This window comes from Acinonyx jubatus, chromosome E1 (genome assembly GCF_027475565.1).
Source record: "Acinonyx jubatus isolate Ajub_Pintada_27869175 chromosome E1, VMU_Ajub_asm_v1.0, whole genome shotgun sequence".
In the NCBI taxonomy this organism is placed as follows: domain Eukaryota; kingdom Metazoa; phylum Chordata; class Mammalia; order Carnivora; family Felidae; genus Acinonyx; species Acinonyx jubatus.
The window spans coordinates 2,629,090-2,654,689 of record NC_069397.1 but is presented as its reverse complement, the minus strand read 5'-3'; the positions used below and the strand labels follow the sequence as shown (position 1 = coordinate 2,654,689).

At 51.6% G+C, this 25,600-nt stretch overlaps 1 protein-coding gene across 7 annotated transcripts; it reads right to left on the bottom strand.

The window, feature by feature from the left end:
• Nucleotides 1-1,103: 1,103 nt before the first annotated feature.
• Nucleotides 1,104-25,448, bottom strand: CNTROB (centrobin, centriole duplication and spindle assembly protein). Of its 7 annotated transcripts, none has more exons than XM_053212024.1 (19): nucleotides 24,321-25,448; nucleotides 23,261-23,345; nucleotides 22,956-23,037; nucleotides 22,332-22,488; nucleotides 21,326-21,442; nucleotides 21,001-21,117; nucleotides 20,338-20,436; nucleotides 18,911-19,147; nucleotides 18,441-18,581; nucleotides 6,384-6,517; nucleotides 5,753-5,878; nucleotides 5,443-5,605; nucleotides 4,065-4,323; nucleotides 2,680-2,834; nucleotides 2,371-2,434; nucleotides 2,070-2,255; nucleotides 1,852-1,984; nucleotides 1,500-1,572; nucleotides 1,104-1,281 (listed from the first exon to the last, which is right to left on the bottom strand). In XM_053212024.1, exons 1-19 carry the CDS (start codon nucleotides 24,600-24,602, stop codon nucleotides 1,153-1,155), a joined length of 2,739 nt encoding a protein of 912 aa, XP_053067999.1. In that variant the 5' UTR covers nucleotides 24,603-25,448; the 3' UTR covers nucleotides 1,104-1,152. The 7 variants fall into 7 exon arrangements, with proteins under 7 accessions (XP_053067999.1, XP_026903355.1, XP_053068000.1 ...); XM_027047554.2 differs by having other exon boundaries at nucleotides 18,435-18,581; nucleotides 24,321-25,446; XM_053212025.1 differs by having other exon boundaries at nucleotides 1,520-1,572; nucleotides 18,435-18,581; nucleotides 24,321-25,446.
• Between the last annotated feature and the right edge of the window lie 152 nt (nucleotides 25,449-25,600).

Genomic DNA, 25,600 nt, shown 5'->3' with positions numbered 1-25,600 from the left:
TTCTACCAGCTTTGAAAAGTGGCACAGAACCGCCTCCTCCCAGTGGCGACGGTGTGGCACAAATCACAGTTTGTTCAAATTGGTTTTATGCACTTGGGGTAAAAAAACAGCGGAGCAAACATTTCCCCGGGGGCAGAAACGGGGCTTGGGAAGGGCGGGGCGAGGACCACTGTCTGTCTTCCTTTCCCCTCCCCTGGGGGCTACAGTGACTTCGTGGTGGCGGTGGGGACAAGACCCACACGTTTGACCGACACGGTGAATCATGTGCGCTCACGTCGGTTCTGCAGCCAAGCAAGTGACGTGGGGGCCGAGGGAAGGGCCTCGCGCCCCTCAGGCCTGGTGAGCGCTGCCCTCCACACGCAGGGGGCACGGCCAGCCCCGCAGGGCCGCAACTGCTGTCCTCGCTGCCCTCAGCCGGGTCCCTGGGTGTCGTCCTGCAGTTTGAGCTCAACTCTACTCCGTGCCCTTAAGGGTTTGTGCTGTGAAGCCGGGGCCTCCCAGGTGCACGTACCTGTCGTTTTTTTCTCTTCAATATTGTTTCTTTGCTCGCTTTGGGGAGTACGAGGCGGCAGGTCTTGCAAGAGTGGCTTTTCCTCCTGGCCCGCGGTCTAGTCTGTAACCCGCCTCCTGGAGCCGGAGCGCACGGTCAGTCTGCACCCTGCTAACGCAGTCCGCAAGGGTCACGGCTCCTCAAAGCCAAAAGCCTCCCCATGAATCAAATTTTTACTCAAACTCTTCATACAATTAACTTACTCTTTTATTAAAAGTTTGTCTGTTCTGATTATTAATACAAACTTGCTTTCGAAAATGTGGAAAATATAGAAATGTCTGAAGAAGAAAATTAGAATCATCCATAATTCCACTCCCAACCACAGCCAATCACCCTGTATGCTCCGCTCGTGACACGCCGGGCCTAAGCTCACTGAGTGTTCTCAAAGCCAGCCAGAGGCGGGCTTTCTTCGAAGCGTTCGTGTCTTTTCCCCCGAAGAGAAAACAAACGTGTAACATGTAAAAAACATACTCAAATAGAATGAGGTTTCTTTACAAAGTAGCTTCTTATAAAATCTCCATTTTGTCAAATTCCGAGGAGTCAGAGACCCGAATACAGACTCTGGAACATTTATTAGGAGAAGAGCAGACAGGACGAGGGGCTCATCTCCAGATGCCCCCCCGACTCCTCGTGCTGCTGGGGGCCGGGTGCCCGCCCTTCCTGCGTGCGGGAGGCTTGTCTGTCCTAGGGGCTGCAGCAGCCAGGCGGCGAGGGAGAGCCTGGGAGGGGATCTGGGAGGGGAGGGAGGAGAGAAGGGGGTCAGCCTCCCCACCACCCCAGAAACGCACCGGGCATGGAGAGGGCCACAGTCAGCCAGCCAAGGGGAGACCACACACTACAGAAGACAGACAGGAAACAGAGGTGAGGCAACAGACAAGGAGCCGGCCGGGGAGGAACCAGTGGGTGAGGGCCCTTGCACGCCCCTCGCCCCCGCCTCACTTTCCCTCACCTCTTTCCGGGGGATCTCACCCAAGCGGGAGTCCGTGTTCCTTCTGGGGACATTATCCCCTCGGCTGTCCGTCCTGCCGCACAAATGGAGGGTGAGGACGGGGGGCTCTCCGACATCGGAGGGAAAGCTATTCCCCAGTCTCTCGGAAAGAAGAACCAACAGTGGCGGGAGCAGCAAGTCGCAGAGGAACAGAGGGGACGGCTGGGCCTCCGCTTGCCCGCTCCGGCTGCCCCGGAAGAGAACAGATGCCTCTCGGTGGACAGCACCCAACCCTCCCTCCCCTGCCTGGGCCGTCTCCCACGGGTCCAGGCTCCATCCGTCTGACCCTCCTCCCCTCCCTCCAGGCTGGTACCTGCCATGTTCCTGCCTCTTCAGGTAGAGCAGCAGGTCCTCAGCGGGCAGAGCCCCCCAGCCCCGAGCTTGGCACAGTCGTAGCAGCTGCGACACGTCCATCAGCTGCCGCGCGGGTGCGAGCCCGTCCCCACCTGAGGCGCACCGGTGACGCTCGTCACGCCAGGGCCCTCGCTCCGCCTCCCCAGGCCCCCCGCAGCCAGCACCTTCCCTCCTCACCTCCCGGCCGCTCATCGCGCTCTGGGGAGCCCGCCCGGAGGCCGCTGCTCTGTGAATGGCTTGAGGGAAGCTCGTGAGCCCGGAAGAGACTGGACGCCATGGCCAGGGGCACTTTAGTCTTATGAACTGGGGGCGGGAGGTGTGGCACCTGCGGGGCCTCCTCCCAAGACGGGACAGTCAGGGGGCCTAGCAAAAGGCAAGAGGCGCAGGGCTCGGGAAACAGAGCAGGAGCCGAGAAAGCCCCATCGCCTCGCCTCCGTTAGGCTCTTGCGCCTCCGCGGCTCCCACCTTCCCCACTCACCAGACTTCGGGGGCAACAGCTCAACAGAGGGGGCCTCGCTGCTCTGCGGTACTATCTCCAGCAGCTGCGGGGACAAGACAGTGAGGCTCCCTGAGGACCGGTGAAGAAAGAGCCCTGGGAATGTGAGGGAGGCAGAGGGAAGAAAGGGCCAGGGATGGCCGCCTTCCAGAACTCGGGCGATGGGAATCGAGACAGCCCGCGAGAGAAGCTCCGAAAGGCGGCTGCAGCCACCGTCCTGGACTCCTGGAGGGGAGAGAGAACGAGGAAGGGGAGAAGGAAACGAGGTAGGATGGGTGGGCCCTCGCTTACCTGGTGCAAAAAATGTTTGAGGCCGTCCAGCTGGGAAGGGGGCTGCAGCCCCGGCTTTAGGAAGCCATCCCCGTCGGATCCAGGATCTTCCTCAGGGAACGGCCGCTCTGGCCGGTGATCGGGGTGGAAGGTGCCGGTGGTAGAGAAAGCCCCGGCTGGAAAGCGAACCGGCCCAGCGTGTGTTGTGCGGGGAGGGGACTCCTCCACAAATCAACCCTCCAAATGCCCCCGAGGAAAGAGGCCCAGTAACGTAAGAGGGCATCACAGCTGGGGGAGGACAACCAACGTTTAGAACAGCTGGAGAGAGAAAGTTGGGGGGCGACTGGCAGGTGGCACAGCTGAGTTCCACAAAGTGTGGACACAGGAGAGAGGTGTGGGGCTCAGGCTCTGAATAAATTAATCCTACCATCAACTCCTCGAAGTAGAGAAACCAATACTCAGAATGGCTCACGATTAACAGACATGTTCTGGTCCCCCTCACCAGAACACGCCCTCCTTCTTTTTAACTATGGTTACACAATTTTTGGATTTAAAATCCTGATGTAAGTCAGCCCTCATTCTTCACTCGAGCTGGTGGTCGTGTTTGCACCACGCAGAGCGTCCCCATCCACCCAAGTCGCAGCTGACTGAGCCAGGGAGAGCCACATTCAAGGTCAGCCAGTCCAAGAAGTGGTCACCAACCCATCAGATCGCCTCTCCTTGAACTGGACCCAAGAAACAGAGACACCGAGGTCTCTAGAAGGTTGTCTAGGGCCCCCCCCCCCGGGTGGCTCAGTTGGTTGTGCCTGACTCTTGATATCGGCTCAGGTCATGATCTCATAGTTTGTGGGTTCGAGTCCCACGTCAGGATCTGTGCTGACAGTGCAGAGCCTGCTTCGGATTCTCTCTCTCGCTCTCTCTGACCCTCCCCCACTCGCTCACACGCATATGCACACACTCTATCTCCAAATAAACAAACATTTAAAAATTAAAAAAAAAAAAAAAAAGATGGTCTAGAGTATCGGCTGGAGCGTCACAGCTGGTCAAACCCACACGCGAACCAACGTCACGAGAGCAAGACCTGAGAGAGAGTGCTGCTCTACCAGCGGAAGATGTGCGGGGAGAGGCAGAGTCAAGGGCCCGGATGGCCCCAAATCAGCCTGGAGAACGCCCCTGGTCCCGACGCCAGCTCTCCTGAAGTCCAGTGACATCCGACCCCCGCGAGTTCCCACTCCCTTTATTTGAGCCAACTTGAGTGGATTTCGGCTCCTTGCACCTTATGGTCCCCGAGACATCTGGGGAACCAAGCACTCAAGCCCCGCCCAGATAGACAGGGAGCTGGGTCAGAGGAGCCAGTCAGGCAGTGCATGTACAGGGGGCACCCCAGTGACTCTGTCCCCCGTTACCAGAGGTAACAGACGAAGTGAGGCCCGGCTTTGGCTCCAGGGGCTGGAAGGAATGCTGGCTCTGGAAAGGGGGGCCCAGCAGGGGGCTCAGGTCTGGGGAGGGGCTGCGGAGGACCCGCGGTGGCTGTTCTGCCCCAGCTTCCCGGCTCTGCTGCAACACGGGCTTCAGGGCCACGGCCACGGGAGGCCGAGTCCAGAGCCTCCTCTCGCCCTTCTCTGGCTCCTGAGGCCCAGGGCTGGAGGGGCTGGTGGTGGGGACCTGGGCACAAGACAGACACAGAACAAGGATCAACGCCCTGTGCATTTAAGGAGGCAAGATGTGGCCCAGACGCTTTGATTACAAACTTAAGATTCCAAATAAGAGGTTTGGTAATGTCTATCAAATTTCTATCAAAGTTAAAAATGTGTATTTTCGACCTTAAACTTCCATTTCTAGAGACTTTAGGGAGATGCCTGCACAAAGGCATGGATGAACGGTATTTGAGAACTGCTGAGTAGAAACAGAATACAGGAAACGACTTTGATGTTCACGACAAACACGTGGTCAAATGAAAAGTCGCACAGCCACGTGGGGAAGGCCCCCCACCGAGGGCGGGGTGTGCACACAAGTCAGGAGCAGGGGCTGCTTCTGGGGAGAGCGGAGCGTGCCCAGAGACCGCGGTGCAGGGCAGGATGGAGATTACGTTTCACCGTGCACCTCCTCGAACTGTTTGGATTTCTGCTTTTACCACGTGCATATTATTGTCTATTCCAAAAAATATTTTCGCTTAAAGATAAAAATCTCGTAATTATGAGAAGGAAGTAGGAGATGCCAACATAAGAAGGCTTGGGGTGAGGGGCGCCTGGGTGGCTCCGGCGGTTAAGCGTCCGATTTCGATTTCGGCTCAGGTCATGATCTCACGGTTTGTGAGTTCGAGCCCCGCGTCAGGCTCTGTGCTGACAGCTCAGAGCCTGGAGCCTGCTTCGGATTCTCCCTCTCTATGCCCCCCTCCCCTGCTCACACTCTCTCTCTCAAAAATAAATAAACATTAAAAAAAAATTAAAAAAAAAAAAGAAAAGAAAGAAGGGCTGGGGTGAGACCCCCCCCTCCCCTACTCTGGGGCAAGACTGGGCGACAATTCTCGGCCCTTCGCGTCCTAACTCCGCGGCCACCCGGCAGGACTGGTAGCAGGTACCACTCACCCCCCTCCCGGCCCCCCCCCGGGCTGGGAGGAGACAGCCGTGCCCAAGGCGAGGGGCCAGTAGGGGCGAGCCGTGACCGTGGCAAAAAGACCTCTGAGGAGGCAGTTCCTCTTCGAGAAGGTACACAGGCGGGTCCCCCTCCCCCCAGGCAGGCCCTAGGACAGAACTTAGCAGCGGGAGAGCGGGCCGTGCGTACCGGGAGGTCGGGGGGCAGGGTGGTGGCGCCGAGCAGCTGGCTGGCCTCTGCCCAGTGGGCCTGCAGCATGGCCTGGAGCCGCTCCACCAGCTCAGCGCGCTGCTCCTCCAGCCGCCGCTGGCCGCTCTGCAGCTCCCGCACCCGCGCCTGCTCCCGGGCCAGCCTGACGAGAGACGGGACGGGACGGGGGCGCGCGGCCTCTGGGATGGCAGGCCAGGCGGCGGGGGTCCGGTGGCAGCGCGCACAGGCCTGCAGGGGCGGGGCGGGGGGAGCGGGCTCCGGGCTGGCAGGGACCCGGTGGGGACGGTACCTGAGCTCGTAGTCCTGCGCCACCTGCTGCTGCCTCTCCTCGCGCTCTGCCATTTCCACCTTGAACTGAGCCAGCTGGGCGGACAGCTCCTGCTGGTGCTGTCCACTCAGGTCCTGCAGCTGCTTCCTGGGGGGACGAGGGGGAGGAAGGAGGACTGAGTCTGGAGACGAACGCCATCAAGGGAGAAAAGGCGGAAGGCGTGCGTGTGACAGGCCGAGAGCCGGCCGGCCCGGCCGAGGCATGGTGGGTTCGGGAAAGGGGGAAGGACAGAGCTGGCGTGTTGGGACGGGGACCCCGGGAGCAGATGCCGCGGCGAAGATTTACGGGACGGTGATTCCAGGGAGGGGAGAAGGGATCTGGCACAGGAGAAGGTTCGAGGCCTCGGGGCAGCTCTGGAGACGGCACAGGTCACAGCTCGGCACTGTCCCCACCAAGGCCAGGGGGCTGGAGATCTGTCGCACCCGTCAGTTATGGGCCCCCGCGCCCTCCCCGCACACCCGACGGCAGCTCTGCCCCGGACACACGCGGTCCGGGCCCGATGGCAGCCAGCAGGCTCGGAGCCAGCAGAGGGACCGCAGGGGACATGGACGTGTGACGTTGCCCACCAGGGGACCCGGTGAGGGCCACGCACCTGTGATGTTCCCGCAGCGAGGCCACCTGCCGCAGGCTGCTCTCCTGGGCCTGAGCCAGCCGCTCTGTCACCCGCTGCTCCAGCCGCACGGCCAGGTCCGACTCCAGCTGGACCCGCTGGCTCTCGTACCGGGCCTGGTGGTGAAGGAGGGTGAGGCAGGGGCTCGGTTCCCGGGACGGAGGGCGCCAGGTGTCAGAGAGCCCACCGACCGGCACCCCCCTCACATGCCTAAGGGCTAAAGAATAAGACTTCTGTCACGAGGACTCAAAGGGGACCCCTTTCCTCCCTGGGCCACGAGGTCCTCCCACACCACGCACGTGGCACACACAAGTCAAGAGGGCCGTGGGCAGAAAAATCTACACGTAACGAAAAGAAAGGTTGGGCAGGATGACGAGACCTCTCATGTGTCTGAGGCGGCCCAGGGCCTGACGCTCAGCGGGCGCCCGGCAGGAGGCACCGTCCCCTCCTCCTAAAGCACAATCAGGCTGCGGCATGGTCTCTGGTTTGTCACCTCACAGTCCTCCTCCCGTTCGCTGAAACCTCATTTCCGCTCACAGCTGTTCACGACGAGGAACCTAATTCCGAAGTCCCACAGAGGTTGGGTCTCAGCCCATCCGGTGATATCTCTGGAACACCTACCACCCACGTCAACCTTTCCTTCCGAAGCCACGCTCCCGACGCCACAGCTCCGTGACCCCGTTCTGACTGCTCCTCGGCCCCAGCTGCCCAGAAAGGTCCTCAGTCTTCTTCCTGACCACACAGCAGCTGACGCTCCGGGTCACATGTCAATAATAAACACGTGGCCTCTAGGCCGTATTTTTTGCTACTGTTTCTACCCTAAAACACTTCCTAATCTGTCTTTAGTTGGGCCTTTCTTCCAGGCTTTAAGCCCACTCACACAGAGGCCTACTGAATATGTGTATTTGGATACACCCCAAATAAAACATTCGAAATGTAGCTCGTTTGGTTTTCCACTCTCAGTCCTTTCCCTCCTAGGATGTATTTCGTGCCTTAGTTCGTGGCACGGCTCTCCACCGAAACAACTAAGCCATCTCAACCCAGAGTCATCCCGGACCCCTTCCTGCTTCTTTCCGCCTCCAACCGGCTCGTTCCATTCTACTTCCTAAACGCTAGCAAATTTACTCCTCACCCGCTACTACAGTAATTCAGTATGATTTCACGTCTCGCTGATCTCCTCACATCTATTCTACCCTCCACCCTCAGTCACGTCGGCCCCAGCAGATCTCCCACTTTGTGCCTGAGTGAATATTCTAGAATACAGATGGGCTCAATTTATCTCCTTGTTTGAAACCGTCCAAATGCCCCCCACGGCCTGAAGAATAAAGTTCTGGCTGCTTGAAATGGCTTACACGGCCCTTCGTGTCTTCCTGCAGCCCACCCACCTCCCCTCTCCCAGACAGTTTCCAATTCTGCGTCAACCCTTCACAACAACACACGTTCTTTCCTGTGTTTAGTTTTTAAAAATTGTGGGGAAGAAAGCCCCACATCGTATAAAACTTACCTTCTTACAAGCTGATTTTTATTTTTGTTTTAGAGAGAGACAAAGCGAGTGCAAGGGGGGGAGAGGGACAGAATCTTGAGCAGGCTTCACGCTCAGCGTGGAGCCTGACTCAGGGCTCGATCCCACAACCCTGAGACCATGACCTGAGCCAAAATCAAGAGTCGGACGCCCAACCAACTGAGCCACCCAGGTGCCCCCCTAAATTCTTCTATTGGACAATTTGATATATACTCCCTGTGGGCCGACAATTCCACTTTAAGGAATCTATCCTACAGAAGGGGTGCCAAACATCTACTTGCAATAATGTTCACTGCAGTGCTGCTCTTAATAGTGAAAAAACCAGAGTCAATGTAGACTTCTCGTAGAAAGGAAAATGCTTAAGAAAACTATGATTCACCCATTCATTGAGACGTTATAAAACTCTTAAAAATCACAGTGTCTATCTATCTGTACTAACATATTCCCTCATGTCTACAACAAACTCTCCAGTGCTGGGGTGGAGGAAGGGAGAGAGAGGGACAGTGAACCAGACAACAGACAAACATCGTAAAAGGTCAATGGGGGAATCTAAATGCCATTCGTTATACCATTCATGCAACATTTCGTTGAGACAGAAATATTCCAAAACAAAAAGCTGTGTAGAATACACATACGTAATTTTTTTAAAAGACCATGCTCTCTAATCACAAAGTTAAGCTATAAATCAACAATAAAATATAGAAAGAAAAAGCCTGTATGTTTGGAAATAACCCAGGAGGTCAAAAATAAATATTTAAAAATCTGAATATCATTTAGAACCAAACAGTAAGGAAAATACCATATAGGATAAGTTGTAGGATGCACTTAAATGAATACTCGTAGAGAAATTTAGAAAAGACTGGAAAAGAATAAGCAAGCATCCATCTCAACAAGATTTTTAAAACAACAACAGAATAAAACCAAAGAAAAAAGTTAATTCTCTGAAAACTCATTCAATTCAACTACAACAAAGACGATTTTAAAAAGAAAGGATGAGAGAAATGACACAAGAGAGCAGTATCAGGAAAGAAAGAGTAGAAAAGATGTCAAGGACGTTAAAAAAATAAAACTAAGTACAACTTTAAGTCGATAAATTAGAAAGTTTAGACTAGATGGATATACAGAAAGGGAAACCCAAAAATAATTCAAGAAACAGAAAGCCTAAATATTTCCATAAACGTTAAAGAAACGACATTGGCCGTCAAATATCAAATATTCAGGAAACACATATGAGGGCAGCCGGCTGGCTCAGTTGGTTGGGCATCTGACTTCAGCTCAGGTCATGATCTCACGGTCTGTGAGTTCGAGCCCCACGTCGGGCTCTGTGTGGACAGCTCAGAGCCTGGAGCCTGCTTCAGATTCTGTGTGTGTCTCTCTCTCTGCCCCTCCCCTGCTTGCATTCTGTCTGTCTCTGTCTCTCAAAAATAAGCCCTAAAAAAAAATTTTTTTTTAGTGTGTAAGAATTTACAAACAGCGGCGCCTGGGTGGCTCAGTCAGTTGAACATCCAACTTCAGCTCAGGTCATGATCTCAGGGTTCGTGGATTCGAGCCCTATGTGGGGCTCTGTGCTGACAGCTCAGAACCTAGAACATGCTTTGGATTCTATGTCTCCCTCTCTCTCTGCCCCTCCCCCAAACACGTTCTGTCGCTCTCTCAAAAGTAAATAAACATTAAAAAAAAAAGAAGAAAAGAAAAGAAATACATATGAAATCCAACCTTACAAGCTACTTTAGAGTACAAGACAGGCATGAGATCTTCACATTCCTAATACTGGCAGGGGAAGTTGTTCAAGAGAGTATGTGTGTATATGTATGTATACTCACACACACACAGATATACATATATGTATATATACAGATACATGTACATATTCACATGTATACATATATATGTATATGGGTACATGTATCTGTATATATACATATACATGTGTGTACATATACGTGTGTGTATGTATATGTATGTATGTGTGTGTATGTATATATAAAAAGCACCAAAGATGTACCAGCATGGAATTACTAGGCCAAAGCAAAGGGAAATGGGTGCCTAGCCAGGTTAGCCAGCAGGGTAGACAGTCACTTTTGCCCTGGAGGTATCTGCCTATCCGGTCTGGACTGTCTTTCAAGAGCACATGAACAGAAATCAAAAGCCAAGGCCCATATAAGTTGATATCTAAGTGGAGACCCTCCCCACAATAAATTGAGACTCCAGTATGTATCATCCTCAGGATGAAGGTGAACAGAAGTGGAACAGCCTATATGAAAGTAAAGCTCAGCTTTAATCATAGAGCAATCCCAACCTTTAAAATGTGGTTTAAATCCTGGTTTTGTAGTATCTTTCAGGTAGAAGCAAATGCAAATCTTCACTGCAGGCCTCAATTTATTCCCACAATCTTTCAAATACAAAGTTCCAACATACGATCAGAAATAAAGAGAACCCAGGGCACCTGGATGGCTCAGTCAGTAGAGGGTCCATCTCTTGATCTCAGGGTCATGAGTTCAAGCCCCACACTGGGTGTGGAGCCTACTTAAAATTAAACCAAAAATGGAAGGAAGGAAGGAAGGAAGGAAGGAAGGAAGGAAGGAAGGAAGGAAGGGGAAAAAGAAACAGGACCCGAGGAAATTCCATGGGAACCAGCAAGAACAAGAAACAACAGAAAAGGATCCTCAAACATTTCAGATACTGAAATTATTGTCTACAGATAATAAAACTATTTAAAGTAATCAAAGACAAATGTGAAAATATCAGAAACCAAGAAACTATGAAACAGTAAAATTTGAAGATAAAAAGAGAACTTTGTAAAATGAAAAAGTACGATACATACAATTAAAACCTCAGTCAGTAAATTAGACAAGGTTGAACAGAGAATTAGTGAACTGGAAGATAGGAAATTATCCAGAGCGAGCATGAAACACAAAAGATGGGAAATATAAACTGAACAACAAGATCTAGAAGAAGAGCTAAGGTACATTAGGTTTAATCAGGTTCCAGAAACAGATGACAGAGACAATGGAGCAGAGGCAATGCAAAGATAATGACTGAGAATTTTCCAGAACTGATGAAAGACACCATGCTGATTCAAGAAGCCAAATGAATCCCTAAAAAGATGCATATATATATACATGTATATATATATGTGTGTGTGTGTGTATATGTGTGTGTGTGTGTGTGTGTGTGTGTGTGTGTGTGTATATATATATGTATGTATATATATGCATGCACCCAGGTAAAACATAAAAACTACAAAGAGAAAATTTTAAAAGCAACAGTGGTCAACTGGTAGCTGACTTCTCAACAGCAATAATGAAAGTCAGGATGGTATTTTCTATATGTTGAAATAACTACCAACCTAGAATTCTACATCCAGGAATTCCTTCCAAAATGAATGTGAAATAAAGACGTTTTCAAACTAAAATAACTAACCAAAAACACACACATACACATACATACGAGAGATTTTTTCCACCAAGAAAAAGATCCAGATAGGAGGTCCGAGTTCAAAGAAAGTTAGAACAGCAAAGAAAATAGTAAATAACATGAACCCCTCTAAATGACTGTTGACTTTAGAGAACATTAATAATGTAGGGTGTTTTTTTTTTTTTACTTGAAACAGAATTTAAAAACAGTGATGTCCCAGAAAACAGCAGGGTAGGAAAATGCAGGGGTCGGTCCTTCCGCTGAAACATCTTCAATAAGCTGAGAAAAAAAATGATCAAAATCCATTATTTGGGAATTCTGGAACCAGATCAGACACTTAAGCAACCAGGAGAGTGCTTGACGAAAGCAGAGGCTGCTGAACTCTGGTACCAGAGCTGATACGCCAACCTGCTACCATCCCCCAGCGCTCAGCCCCTCCGCAGCCAGGGAAACTGTAGTCTGGGAAACTAGAGTGGCTGGCTGAAGCGCGGGGGCGGGGAGTAAGGACCCTGTCCTCCAAAAACGTGGGGTTGTGTGTTTTGATCAGTTTGACGGCTCCCTGAGGAACCAGATCAAACAAACACCTTTCTTTTGCATGCCTCGGGCTGCAGAGGCCTCCCTGGTGGCATCAATTATAAGACTCAAAGAGGGGCGCCTGGGTGGCTCAGTCAGTTAAGCATCCAACTTCGGCTCCGTGATCTCACAGTTCATGAGTTCAAGCTCTGAGTCGGGCTCTGTGCTGACAGCTGGAGCCCGGGGCCTGCTTCAGATTCTGTGTCTCCCTCTCTGCCCCTCCCCGCCCCAATAAATAAACGTTAAACATTTTTTTAAAAAAAGATTTAAAGAGACGTATATACTTATTTGGGAGAGGAATCCAGACATTTAAGAAAATCTGTCAAGTCACAGGCTAATCACACAGATAACAGAATTGTCAGTCACCACACATAACAAGAAATACAGACTTTGCAAAAATAATTTGAAAAAGTCACCAAATAAATGGACAGCTGTAGCCATCAAAAGAAATCCAGGGAGAGAAAGAATATGATTTCCATAATTACATTATAATATTCAAAATGTCTAGTTCTTGGGGCGCCTGGGTGGCTCAGTCTGTTGAGCCTCTGACTTCGGCTCAGGTCATGATCTCACGGTCAGTGGGTTCAAGCCCCACACTGGGCTCTATCCTGACAGCTCAGGGCCTGGAGGCTGGTTCAGCTTCTGTGTCTCCCTCTCTCTCTGCCCCTCCCCCACTCATGCTCGGTTTCTCTTTCTCTTTCAAAAATAAAAACATTAAAAAAAAAGTCTAGTTCTCAACAACAAATTACAAGATGTAGAAAGAAACAGGAAAATATGACTCATTCAAAGGAAAAAAAGAATTAGAGGCACCTGGCCGCTCAGTTGGTAGAGGAGGTAACTTTTTCTTTTTATTTATTTTGAGAGAGAGGGAGAGTGCACACAGGTGGGACAAGGGCAGAGAGAGAGAGAGAGAGAGGGAGAATCTCAAGCAGGCTCCATGCTGTCAGTACAGAGCCCAATGCAGGGCTCAAACCTACGAACAATGAGATCATGAGCCGAGCCAAAGTCAGGCACTTAACCGACTGAGCCACCCAAGGTACCCTGAGCATGCGACTCTTGATCTCAGGGTTGTGAGTTTGAGCCCCATGTTGGGTGTGGAGATTGCTTAAAAATAAAAATTTTAAAAATAAAACACAAAGGAAGAAGAGACTCTGACAGGAACATTTCCTGGAGAAGCCCAGACACTGGAATTATTAATCAAAGACATTAAGTCAACAGTCTTAAATATGCTCCATGAACTATTTGGACAACAAACTGAAATCAGAATGATATAGGAGCAAATAGAAAATCTCAGTAAAAAGACCTAAGTTATAAAAAAGAACCAAACAGAAACCCGGGGAGCTGCGAAGTACAACTGATGATACGAAAATTTCCTTAGATGCCACTACATACGCTTACTGAAATGACCAAAACCCACTGAGCACAACCTATGTTGGAGAGAGTGTGGAGCAGCAGGAACGCTCACTCAGCGCAAGGGCAAAAGGGTACCGCCCCTCCGGAGACAGTGTGGTGGTCTCTTACATACTCTTAGCGTATGATGTAGCAACCACGGTCCTTGGGATTTACCCAGAGGAGCTAAAAACTTAGGTCCGTGCCCAAACCTGCACACGGATGTTTACAGCAGCTTTATTTATTTTTTTTAATTCTTTTTTTTTAACGTTTTATTTATTTTTGAGAGAGACAGAGACAGAGTGCGAGCAGGGGGAGGGGCAGAGAGAGAGGGAGTCACAGAATCCGAAGCAGGCTCCAGGCTCCGAGCAGTCAGCACAGAGCCCGACGCGGGGCTTGAACCCACGAACCTTGAGATCACGACCCGAGCCGAAGTCAGACGCTTAACCGACTGAGCCACCCAGGCGCCCCTACAGCAGCTTTATTTATAACTGCCAGAAGTCAGAGGCGGTCAGATGTCCTCCAGCAGGTGCATGGATAAATGAGCTGTGGTCCAGCCAGACAGCGGAATATTATCCAGCACTAAAAAGGAACGAGCTCTCAAGCCTTGAAGAGACGCAGAGGAAACTTCAATGCAGAGCACTAAGTGAAGCCAGTCTGAAAAGGCTACAAGCCATTTGATTCCAACTGTATAGCATTCTGGGAAAGGCAAAACTATGGAGACAGTAAATAGGTCAGTGGTTGCCAGGGGTCGGACAGAAGACGGGATGAACAGGCAGTGCACAGAGGATTTTTAAGGCAGTGAAACTACCAACCACGATACTGTAAAGGTGGATACGTGTCATTATAAATTTGTCCAAACCTATAAAATGTACAACACCAAGAGAAAACCCTAATGTCAACTACGGACTCTGTGTGATAATGACGTGTCAGTGTAGATTCATGGATTGTAACAAATGCGCTACTCTAGTGGGGATGTTGATCATGTACAGACACAGCTATGTCCCTGCGGAGGTAGGGGGGATGTGGGAAGTCTCTGTGCCTTCTGCTCAACATTGCCCAGAACATAAAACCGCTCTCAAAAACAAAAGCTATTAAAAATTCACTGAAGGGGCTCAATGGCCGATTTCAACAAGAAGAAGAAAGGGCCACTGAACTTGAGGATAAGCAGTTGAAGCTACCCAAACTAATGAGCAGAAAGAAAAAACAACTGAGAAAAATGAACAGAGCCTGAGGGACCCGAGGGACATCATACCAACATCTGCAACAGCGACGTCCCAGAATGATGAGAGAGAGAAAAGGGAACAGAAAAACATTTTTTTGAAGAAATGGCCAAAAACTTCCCAAATTTGATAACAGACATAAATCCACCCACTCCAGAAACTGAACAGTCTCTAAGCACAATGAACTCAAAGAGATCTGCACTACCACACATCACAGTCATACTGTCAAGAGTCAAACGGAGAAAGTGCGAGGACCTTGTCACTTACAAAAGCACTTCAGTAACACAGCTGAGGTCTTGTAAGAAGTGAGAGAGCCCAGAAGGTAGTGGAATGACATATTTAAAATGCTGAAAGAAAATCACATCAACCGTCAACTAAAAAAAATCCTTCAAGGGGCTCCTGGGGGGCTCAGTCAGTTGAGCATCTTGACTCTTGCTATCGGCTCAGGTCACGATCCCAGGGTTGTGGGATCAAGCCCGGTGTCAGGCTCCACACTGAGTGTGGAGCCTGCTTGGGATTCTCTCTCTCTCCCTCTCTCTCTCTCTCTCTCTCTCTCTCTCTCTCCCTCTGCCCCCTTATCCCTGCTCGCTCACATGCTCTCTCCCCCTCTCTCTCCTAAGTAAACATTTTAAAAAATCCTTCAAGAATGAAGGAGAAATTAAGGCATTCTCAGATAAACAAAAGCTAAGAGCACTCATTACTAGCAAACCTGACCTATAGAAACATGCTGAAGGGAGTCCCATAGACTAAAATGAAATGAAATTCAACAGTAACTTGAAGTCATATGAATAAATAAAGAAAAGTGGTAAAGGTTACTACGTAGGTAAATGCAAAAGTCTGTATTACTGTACTTTCTTTGAAAAAAATGTTTTTCAATGTTTATTTTTGAGGGGGGGGAGGGGCAGAGAGAGAAGGGGGGAGACACAGAATCTGAAGCAGGCTCCAGGCTCTGAGCTGTCAGCACAGAACCATGAACGGTGAGATCATGACCTGAGCCAAAGTCGGACACTTAACCAACTGAGCCATCCAGGCGCCCCGTGTATTACTGTACTTTCAGTTTGGAACTTTTTTCCCCTATGTGATATAAAAGGCGGATGCATAAAACAGTAATTATAAATCTGTGTCAATAACACCACGAAAGCAGAGGGACACAGATGTGTAGCAACAGTGATCACTGACTCTGGAAACTAAAGCTAGTATTATTCAAACTGGGTTACTGTTAAGATGGTAATTGTAATCCCAAGGTAATCATTAAGAAAACTTCTAAAATGTACAGAAAAGGAAAAGTGAAGAGAATCAAAATGGTACACAAAATATCAATGTACCTTAGAAAGGCAGTAATGGGGGAATTGGAAAAACAAAAAACAAAAACCAAGCAGGACATACAGAAAACAAATAGTTAAATGGCAGATATAAGTGGTTCTTTTCCAGTAATTACTTCAAATGGAAATGGATTAAACTTTCCAATTAAAAGGCAGAAACTGGCAGAATGGATTAAAAACCAAAACGTAATCCACCCATATGTTGTCTGGATTACAAACTCACTTTAGATACAAAGACACAAAGAGGTTGTAAATAAAAAGGTGAAAAAAGACAGTCCATGCAAATAGCAACCAAGCGAGCTAGGGTGGGGGCTATGTTATCATTAGACAAAAATTTAAGCCAAAAAAAAGTTACATCAAGAAGACATAACCATATAAATATATGCACTTAACAGAACCCCGAATTATATAAAGAAAAAATTGACAGACTTGATGGAAAACATGGACAGTTCTACATTAATAGCAAGAAACGTCAACACCTCCCTTTCAATAATGGATAGAACAGAGGCACGTGGGTGGCTTAGTCAATTAAGAATCCAACTCTCAGGGCTCCTGGGTGGCTTAGTTGGTTAAGTGTCCAACTTCGGCTCAGGTCACGATCTCGCGGTCTGTGCGTTCGAGCCCCACACCAAGCTCTGCACTGGTGGCTCGGAGCCCAGAGCCTGCTTCGGATTCTGTGTCTCCCTCTCTCTCTCTCTCTCTGCCCCTCCCCTGCTTGTGCTTGCTCGATCTCTCTCACACAAAAATAAATAAACAAACATTAAAAAAAAAAAAAAAAGAATCCAACTCTTGATTTTGGCTCAGGTCATGATCTCATGGTTTGCGGGACTGAGCCCCACACCAGGCTCTGCGTGGAGCCTGCTTGGGATTCTGTCTCTCCCTCTCTCTGTCTCTCTCTCTCAAAACAAATAAATAAACCTAAAAAAAAATGGATAGAAGAATATGAAATCAAGGGCTTGAATAGTACTACAGCCAGGCACTATTCTGGGATTCAACAACAAAGACACAAAAACCCTTGCCTTCAAAAAATACACAAGATTTTAAAGTACAGTACGTAGTGTATTAGAAGAAAGATCAAGCAGGGAAGGGGAACAGGACGGTGAGAGGTTGCACGTTTCACTCAGCGTGGTTGGGGAAGACCTCACTAACGAGACGACGAGTGAAGAGTTCTCCTGTCCCTCAATATCACTTAGCATGCTACTTCGAGAATTGTGTGCCAGACAGACTCCCGCTCTAGCTGGCGAGCTCCTGTGGGCCCGGACTGCTCCCAGCTCCCAGCACGGAGCTTGCGCAGGGGCCGTTCGGCAGGCTCAGTGAACACACACCCGCCAGGTCAGAAGGTGACAGCAGCTTACAAACAGCTACGGAACGGAACTAACACCCTTGGTCGTTCATGACATTGGTTTCCATGCGGTCAGTCCGCCAACTCAAGCGGCTGGGTGCAAAGTGAAAGGAGTTTGTTTTTCCAAACACAGGTCTCGCTGACCGAGAAACTGGGTATATATCCCCTTAGGTCAACCGTCAATAAGGAAAACCTCGCAGACTGACCTGGTCTCAGATCCTCATTAATCTTCCCCTAACACACATTTTACACACACAGTGGTCCCCTCTCATCCATGGTTTCCCTTTCGGCGGTTTCAGTCACCCACGGTCGGGAAGCAGGTGATCCCCCTTCGGACGGTATCGTCAGGTCAACAGAGGCCTCACACTGTGTCACAACGCCTGTGCCATCCACCTCCTTCACCCCATCCCGGGGCATTTTGTCATTCCCCCATCCTCACAAGAAGGGTGAGGGGCGCCTGGGTGGCTCAGTTGGGTAAGCACCAACTTTGGCTCAGGTCACGATCTCGCAGTTCATGGGTTCGAGCCCTGCGTCGGGCTCTGTGCTGACAGCTCAGAGCCTGGAGCCTGTTTTGGATTCTGTGTCTCCCTCTCTCTCTCTGCCCCTCCTCTGCTTATGCTCTCTCAAAAGTAAACAAACTTTTTTAAAAAATTTAAAAAAAAAAGGAGAAGAGTGAGTGCAGGACATTAAGATACTTTGAGAAAGTGAGAGACGACATTCACATGACTTTATTACAGTACGTACTTAGAAGTGTTCAATTTAAAAAATTTTTTTTTATTTTGGAGGGGCAGAGAGAGAGAATCCCAAGCAGGCTCCACACTGTCAGCCAGAGCCCGAGTCGGGGCTCGAACTCCCCGAACCCCGAGATCCTGACCTGAGCCAAAATTGAGAGTCAGACGCTCACCCGACTGAGCCACCCGGGCGCCCCATGAGCGTTCAACTTTATAATGAGTTACTGTTGTTCGTCTCTTACTATGATTACTCTGTAAAGGAACCCCCGTCGCAGGTGCGTGTGGGCAAGAAACCCGGGGCACACACGGGCTTTAGTACCACCTGGGGTTCCAGGCACTGCATCCTGTGATTGGGGGTGGGGGGAGCTGCTGTAAAAGCAGAAGCCGAGGTCAAAATTCTAGTTAAAACCGGGAGGAGCGTTCGCCAGGACTCCTCTTGGGAGTCGTGAGTCCCTGTGCCTCAGACCCTCCTCCCCTAAGCAGGAAACCCGCCCCAGACGCCCCGCCCCCTGACCTGTACCAGGCTCATCTCCAGCTGCAGCGCGTCCCTCTCCCTCCGGGCCGTGTCCAGCTCGCCCTCCAAGCGCCGCACCTCGGACTGCGCCAGCGCCAGCTGCTGCTGGGCCTCCCGCGCTGCCTGGGCCTCCCTCTGTGTGTTCCCCTGCGGGAGGACATCAAACCTAAGGACGCGCCGCGTGTCCCCGCGCCCCGTTACCCCGGCCCCGCGTCAGCCTCCCCCACCCTAAAACCCAAGCTGCTTCTCTCCCTTTCACATGTGACTACTTCCTCATCTGGTCCAGCTCACTCTTCTGCCTTCTGCGTGGTGGCTGCCCCCCAGCCCTTCGCGCCGGCCTAACACCCTCAGCCTTGTCCCGCGGCGACAGCCCTGCGCTCTCCGTGCCAGTCCCCTACACGCCACGTTCCGACATCGCGTCTCATTCCGCTATCTTGCCCCGCACCTGCTCCCTCTTCCCCGCCTGCCACTCTTACCTTCTCCTGCTCCAGCTGGGCCTGCACGTCGTCCCTCAGCGCCCGGTGGCGCTCCTCCAGCTGGCGCTCCTGCTCGGCCCACGCCTGCCGTTCCCCTTCCAGGGCCACCTTCAGTGTCTCCAGCTGCCGGTGCTCACTGAGCTGCCCGGCCCGGGCCTCGTCCCGCTCTTCCTGCAGAGCCCGGCACCGCTGCTGTTCCAGCTCCAAGCTCAGGGTCAGAGCCTGCCTCTCCTCCTCCTATGGCCCCAGGGGAAACCAAGCTCCTTAGGAGCCCGTCCGACGCCAGCAATCTGTCCCCTCGCCCCACACAGAGGACCAGCGCCCTGAGAATTACGTCCACGAGAAACACAGCAGTTGGCCAGCCCACGGGATTAGGATATAGTAAATAAGAGCTTCTGTTCCGGAATTAGGTACATCTGGGTGCAAATCTGTCCCTTCCTATGCGTTCTGAGGCACACGTCTCAATCTGCAAACGGGCATCATGCCAGGGTCTACCTCGCGAGGATTACGGTGCAAAGCGCACAGGAAGTAATTAGCACGGGGGCCCGGCACACGGTGAGCACTCCGTACACAACAGCCATCACTATCATCATCCAGAGAAGTTCCACGGAGACCAGAAAATCCAGCCCGCAAAGTCACGTCCTAGCCAACCAGCACCCATCACCCATACTGTTGGACAAAGCCTGTTAAGATGAGAAGTACCAAGGGCGCCTGGGTGGCTCGGTCGGTGAAGCGGCCGACTTCGGCTCAGGTCATGATCTCGCGATCCAAGAGTTCGAGCCCGCGTCGGGCTCTGGGCTGACAGCTGGGAGCTCAGAGCCTGGAGCCTGTTTTGGATTCTTTGTCTCCCTCTCTCTCTGTCCCTCCCCCACTCGTGTTCTCTCTGTCTCTCACAAATAAAACATTTAAAAAAGTAATAAAAAAAACTAAAAGATGACAAGTACCAGCCTGCACGTAGCAGGCACATGTCGTGCACACGGTGAGTTCCAAACCTGGCTGCTCGTTCACGTGGGTAATCCTCTTGTCACTTCAGCAGTAAGAAACCTGACGGAGTCTTGTCCCACACCCGGCTTCGCCATGCCCTACACTACAGTTCCCAAGCCTGGCTGAACAAAATCAGCTAGGAAACTGCTGAAAACATTTAGGCTCCCAGCCCCACCATATGCCTACTGAATCAAAACCCCTGGCAGTGGGTCCCAGAAATCTACATTTTTAAAGTAATCCCCCAGGTAATTCTAACGAGGAAATAATTTGCCGAGTCTCTTAAACTAACTTGGTGGCAGAGCCCTGTTTGCTGAACAAGTGTTCTAAGATCAGTCTTTGGGAAACACTCCCCCAGTGCAGCTCCCACAACCCGCCAACGGCACGCACCCCTCCAGAACTAATTAGCGGCTTCCACCGGAATCAACCCAGTCCAGCGTTCTCACCAGCGTCTCTCTTTCCCGTTGCTGCAGTCTGGCGCCTTCCTGCTCACGACTCAGGGCCTCCATGGCCTCAGAAAGGCTTTGCTCCAAGTGGGTTACTGTCTTTCAGGGACAGGGGGACACAAGACAGGGGAACTGACGAACTCACAGTTCAAAAAGCGTCAATGAGATAGACTTTAAAAGTAAGACCTGGGGCACCTGGGTGGCCCAGTCAGTTGGGCATCCGACTTCGGCTTGGGTCACGATCTCGCGGTTCATGGGTTCGAGCCCTGTGTCGGGCTCTGTGCTGACAGCTCAGAGCCTGGAGCCTGCTTCGGATTCTGTGTCTCCCTCTCTCTCTGCCCCTCCCCCCACTTGTGCATGCTCTCTCTCTCTCTCTCTCTCTCAAAAAATGAATAAACATTAAAAAAAATTTTTTAATAAAAAAAAGAAAAAGAAGACCTAACTAAATGACTTGGGGGCCAAAGAGAAGACCACAGGGTGTGGGGAAAGCCGGGAAGACACAGATGAGGCAATTCTGACAGTAAAAATGGTGGAAAGAGAGCAGGTCGGTTTCTGCAACCCTGGCTCAATCGGTCGGGAACCCTGCTTCGGAGCTACTTCAACCCCCTTCCACCTGCCAATCTGTGACCCCGGTTCTAATGCCATCTCATCCAGGTTGCCCACCTCCTGCTGCTTGCTTCTGGTGAGTTCGGCTGCCTGGCGTTCCTCCTGGAGCCCCCGAAGGACCTCTGCCCGCTCGGCTTCGTGCCGGTTCCAGCCCTCCACCACGCGGGCCAGGGTCTCAGGAGAGGAGAGTCAGATGGCATTTCAAAATCATTGTTTTGCCCTCTTTCTGCCCGCAGGAGCGGGGTCAACAGCCACCTTCTCCCAGGATCGGGAAATCCACACCGGGCCCCAGCTCCCAGAGTGAGCACAGGAATGCCGGCCAGCCACCCCGTTTACTCTTCCCCCCATGGAGAGCCCCGCCCGCATTCTGCTCCCCTGGCACCTTGTCCAACTGCTCGATCATAACATCTTTCTTGCGGTCGGCAGTCACAGCCACAGCTAACTGTTGCTGAAGCTCCAGCACTCGGGTCTGGAGGCTCTGAATATGGCGCTCGCAATGCTGGGAAGAAGGGTGACAAGTGGGGGTGACCGTCCCTAAGCTGACCAAAGCATCAAACTTCCCAGGTCTTCTCGGTGAAAACGGGCTGGACACAGGGAGCTTGGGTCCCCAGAACAGAGGAGGTTTGGAGAAGAAGAATCAGGAATTCTGGAGCAGGAAACTTGAAGCCTCCAACGCCTTCCCCTACCATCTCAGGAGACAGGGGCTTAGCTTCCAGGCTCTTCCTTTTCCTGGCTCTCCTGAGAAGAATTCCCATGAACCCTCTGGTAGCAGCGCGACAGCCCACAGGCAAGGAGTGGGAGGTCACTCCTGCCTCAAGAAGTTCATCGGGCACAGTGATGAAACGCAGCAAAGACAAGAGAAAGCCTTTCATCCATGCCCAAGTGACTTAAGATCAAGGAAGAGACAACACAACCAGTGATTCTGACGCTTCCTCTGCCTAGTCCCTCTCTCTGCCCACCTCAGAGAGGCTGGAGATAAAGCTTGCTAGGTCACCAATAACTGCAAAGCCTTCGCACAAGCTAGCGAGGCTTGTTCATTCACCACGCGCTTATGGGACATTGCTTTGCTTTGCATCAGGCATGTTCTAGACCTTAGGAAGACAGGGCAGAACGAGATAAGGTATGGCCCTCGTGGAGCTTAGATTTCAGAGGGGAGAAATGAGATATATCGGGCTGTGGTAAGCAGCTATATGAAGGAAAGAACAGAGCAACCCGACTGAACGCCGGGAGGAGAAATGTGCCATTTTAGGTCAGATGGTCAAAGACGACCACCCTGAAGGGCCATTTGAGCAAAGTCTCGGCTTGCAGGCCCTTAACCCTCAGCCCTGTTCAGCACCCGGCCTATTTCTAATCGTTGCTGCTTTCAAAAGGAAGCCTCGGTAACTCACCTTGCGACGGGTATGCTCTGAATCCAGGGCATCCCTCAGGCCCTGGAAATCCGGGGGATTGAGCGGGGGTCCTGGCCGAAGACTGGCATAGCGGGGAAACAGCTCCTCCAGGGCTTGGGCCGAGCTGGACGGAGATAAGTCTTGCAGGGGCCGGGTGCTGAGCAAACCAGGTAGAGAATGTCAGGGTGGGGAAAGCTTTTGAGATCCCCTAGTCCAACTGTGACGTTTTACAAACGTGGAAACTGGGACTCAGAAAGGGCCAGAGACTTGCCCAAAGTCACGGAGCTAGACAGTGACATGGCCCTCAACAGCACTTAGGTCCTGTGGTTCACTCTCTAGTGCTCCTTCCTGCACACCACGCTCCCCGCAGTAACAGTCTTAGCAGAAACAAGCCAACTCTTCCGGGGGAAGAAGATACCTGGGAGAAAGCCAGGTACCAGGCAGGAGATGCCCACGTTCCTGAAGTAAAGGAGTTAGAAGCCAGGAGAGAAAGGATGAAAACTGAAAGGTAAGGGACAAGCATCTTAGGTCCTTAAGAGGTTCAGAAGCAGGAAGGAGAGAATTATGGAACGGAACACTTGGCTTTCCAGGCGAGCAAGTGAGCAGAACCCAAGGGGGACTCACTTCAGCAAGGTGGCTGTGCTGTCACTGTCAAAAGAGTCCTCTTCTCGTCTCTCTGAGCCAGCACCTGGAGTGAGGGGGTCCCCTGCAGGCAGCCAGAGGGACCCCAGAGCCAGGGTCAGGTAAGACTTTGGAACAGGGACCACTTGAAGGAGAAGAGAGGAGAGGGCCTTCCTTTCTACTGCACCCACCCCTCTGGCCCCTCTCCCAAAGAACCGGAGCCTCTCCTGAAACCTGAGCCTTCCTTTCTCCACCTTCTCCCGCCCCTTACGTCTGTGCACTTCTTCATGGTCAAGGGGTTTACTCACGATGGGCTGTATCACGGGAGGTCTGGAGCAAGCTCTGAAGTTGACCCCGAACACTTTCCATCTCAAAGATATGCTTCGAACCATCCTAGGGAAAAAAAAAAAAAAAAAAAAAAAAAGGCAACATGAAAATCAGATGCACACTGAAAAACCTATGTTCGACCTACCGCCAGGGCAGATGGCATCCGGTACCCCCCGCCCTGCCAACCCAAGAATTTTTACTCCGGCACCTGGGAGAGCTAAGAAAAATAGAACTGACTCAACTCAAACGCCTGCAGAAGCCAGACAGGTAGTGGGAATGAATTAACTAGGCACATTAAGACAAGACTGGTGAGGACGCTTGTCAGCTAGAGAGCAAACCTCTTCTCCGAAGACCGTACAGTCCGTGGCGAGAGACCCAACTGGTCTGCAAATTGTTTACGACACTTTTTCTAGCCAACACGCGTAACTACCCTTTCTGTAGCACGTGTGACTGATCAGGCTGTGTTTTAATGATTTAGATGCCAAACTTTACACCATACAATCAAAATAGCTTTGAGCTGGGAGGAGCTTAGCACATTTTGCTGTCCTTATCCTCACTCTTAGTGCCCGGGTGCCAATCAAAGCACAGTGCAGGTGTCTCTGACCAAAAAACACTAGTTAAGTTTCATAATTTCCCCAAGTATGGTGTCCCTGGGCCACTCTCTGCCTCATAAACATTTGCTCCCAGGAACGAGCATAAAGGACTCTAGTTAAAAGCAATGTGAGGGTGCCTGGGTGGCGCAGTCGGTTAAGCGTCCGACTTCAGCCAGGTCACGATCTCGCGGTCCGTGAGTTCAAGCCCCGCGTCGGGCTCTGGGCTGATGGCTCAGAGCCTGGAGCCTGTTTCTGATTCTGTGTCTCCCTCTCTCTCTGCCCCTCCCCCGTTCATGCTCTGTCTCTCTCTGTCCCAAAAAAAATAAATAAACGTTGAAAAAAAAAAAAAAGCAATGCGAAATCCAACAAGAGGGGTTCAAATCTCAGCAAAGCCATTTTTTTTTTAACCACCTCCAATCCCAAGACCCTGGAGGTCCCCAAGACACACCTCTCTCACCTTTTTCTTCAAGTTGTTCTCCAATCCAACTGACAAGCTGCGACTCAGCTCTTGGGCCAAGCCATCTAACATCTCATGAGGAGGTGGGGAGGAGGAGGGCAGATACAGCTGGGCTCGGGCTGTGGCCTCTGCCTGGCGACTGAGGTGCAAAGAAGCATAGAGCTGGGAGGTCACCTCAGAGGACATTTGGTTCAGCCCAGGGGCTTCTGATGAATCACTCAGGAGATCCTCAGCCCGGAGGGGCGAACTGGGAACCGTAGCTGATGTCGCCATGGGTACAAGGAAGAGACAACTGCAGACAGTACAGCTGGGGACTTCTGGTCCTGCTGTAGGACAGGCCAGGGGGGAAAGTACACGGAAGAAGAAGATTTGGGAGAAAGGAGGAAGGCTCCAAGCCAAGGATCCTTGGTGACTAACGGTATGGAGGCTTTCTGGTTAGAGGAAAGGTTTCTGGAGGTTTCAGAGGCCATGGGAGAGGGCAAAAGCATTTCCTTCCACAGCTCCTGGGAACGGTGGAAAAGGAGGGTGCAGCAAGGAGTGGGTGGGGACAGAAGACGGAGGAGCGACAGCACCCCTGCAGTTCCCTGGAGGGCTGAAATCTGTAGATCAACTTCTGGCACCGGCCATCACCGGTCAACTGAACTCAACGTGTAAAACTGAAATGGGCGCAAACCCAATAAGGGCCTAACTTCCCTCCAGCCGCCTTATGTGCCCCTCACCTGGTCCCGGTCTCAGAGAGGCAGGAACCTCAGGCTCCCCACCGGCTCACACCCCTCCGCCATGCACCTGTTCCACCCACGGTCAACCCTCTTGTATATCCCCTCCGACCCCTTCTGGCAAGAAAACCATAGTAAGTTTCCCTAGCCTCCCTCCCTCCTCGCTCTCCCGAGAGAAACTTCGTGAACACTCGGTCACCTCCTCAGACGTCTCTAAAAGGTACGCCGCCCTCAAGCCTAGCCTGCGATCCTCTACCCCGACCACCCCTCGCGACTCCTCGCCACACCGCCGGACCTCAGCCCCCTCAGTTTGCCACGGTGTCGACAAGGGGCTGTCCCCCTCCCCTGAGCCCCGGTCCGGGAGACCAAGGACGCCTCCACACCCACCCTCACCGCCCTCCCTGCGCTCAAAACCGTTGGCAGCCTCCCGCCCACCGTCCGCAGCCCCGCCTCGCACGGCTTGATGACGTCACCAGCCCAGAGCTCTTCCTCGCAGCGGCTCGGACGGCTTCAGGAGCCCGGGAGCCCAAGACGCGCGTGCGCGGCTCCCGCGGC

What these genes read in the sequence shown, in the direction of transcription:
- CNTROB (XM_027047554.2), bottom strand. Translation starts at nt 24,602, where the DNA reads ATGGCGACATCAGCTACGGTTCCCAGTTCGCCCCTCCGGGCTGAGGAT. An exon ending in CAGAGCATACCCGTCGCAAG is followed by an intron (nt 21,443 to 22,331) that starts GTGAGTTACCGA and finishes CCTTCTTCCCAG; the next exon opens with CATTGCGAGCGCCATATTCA. An exon ending in CACTTCGTCTGTTACCTCTG is followed by an intron (nt 2,835 to 4,064) that starts GTAACGGGGGAC and finishes TTCGCTTTCCAG; the next exon opens with CCGGGGCTTTCTCTACCACC.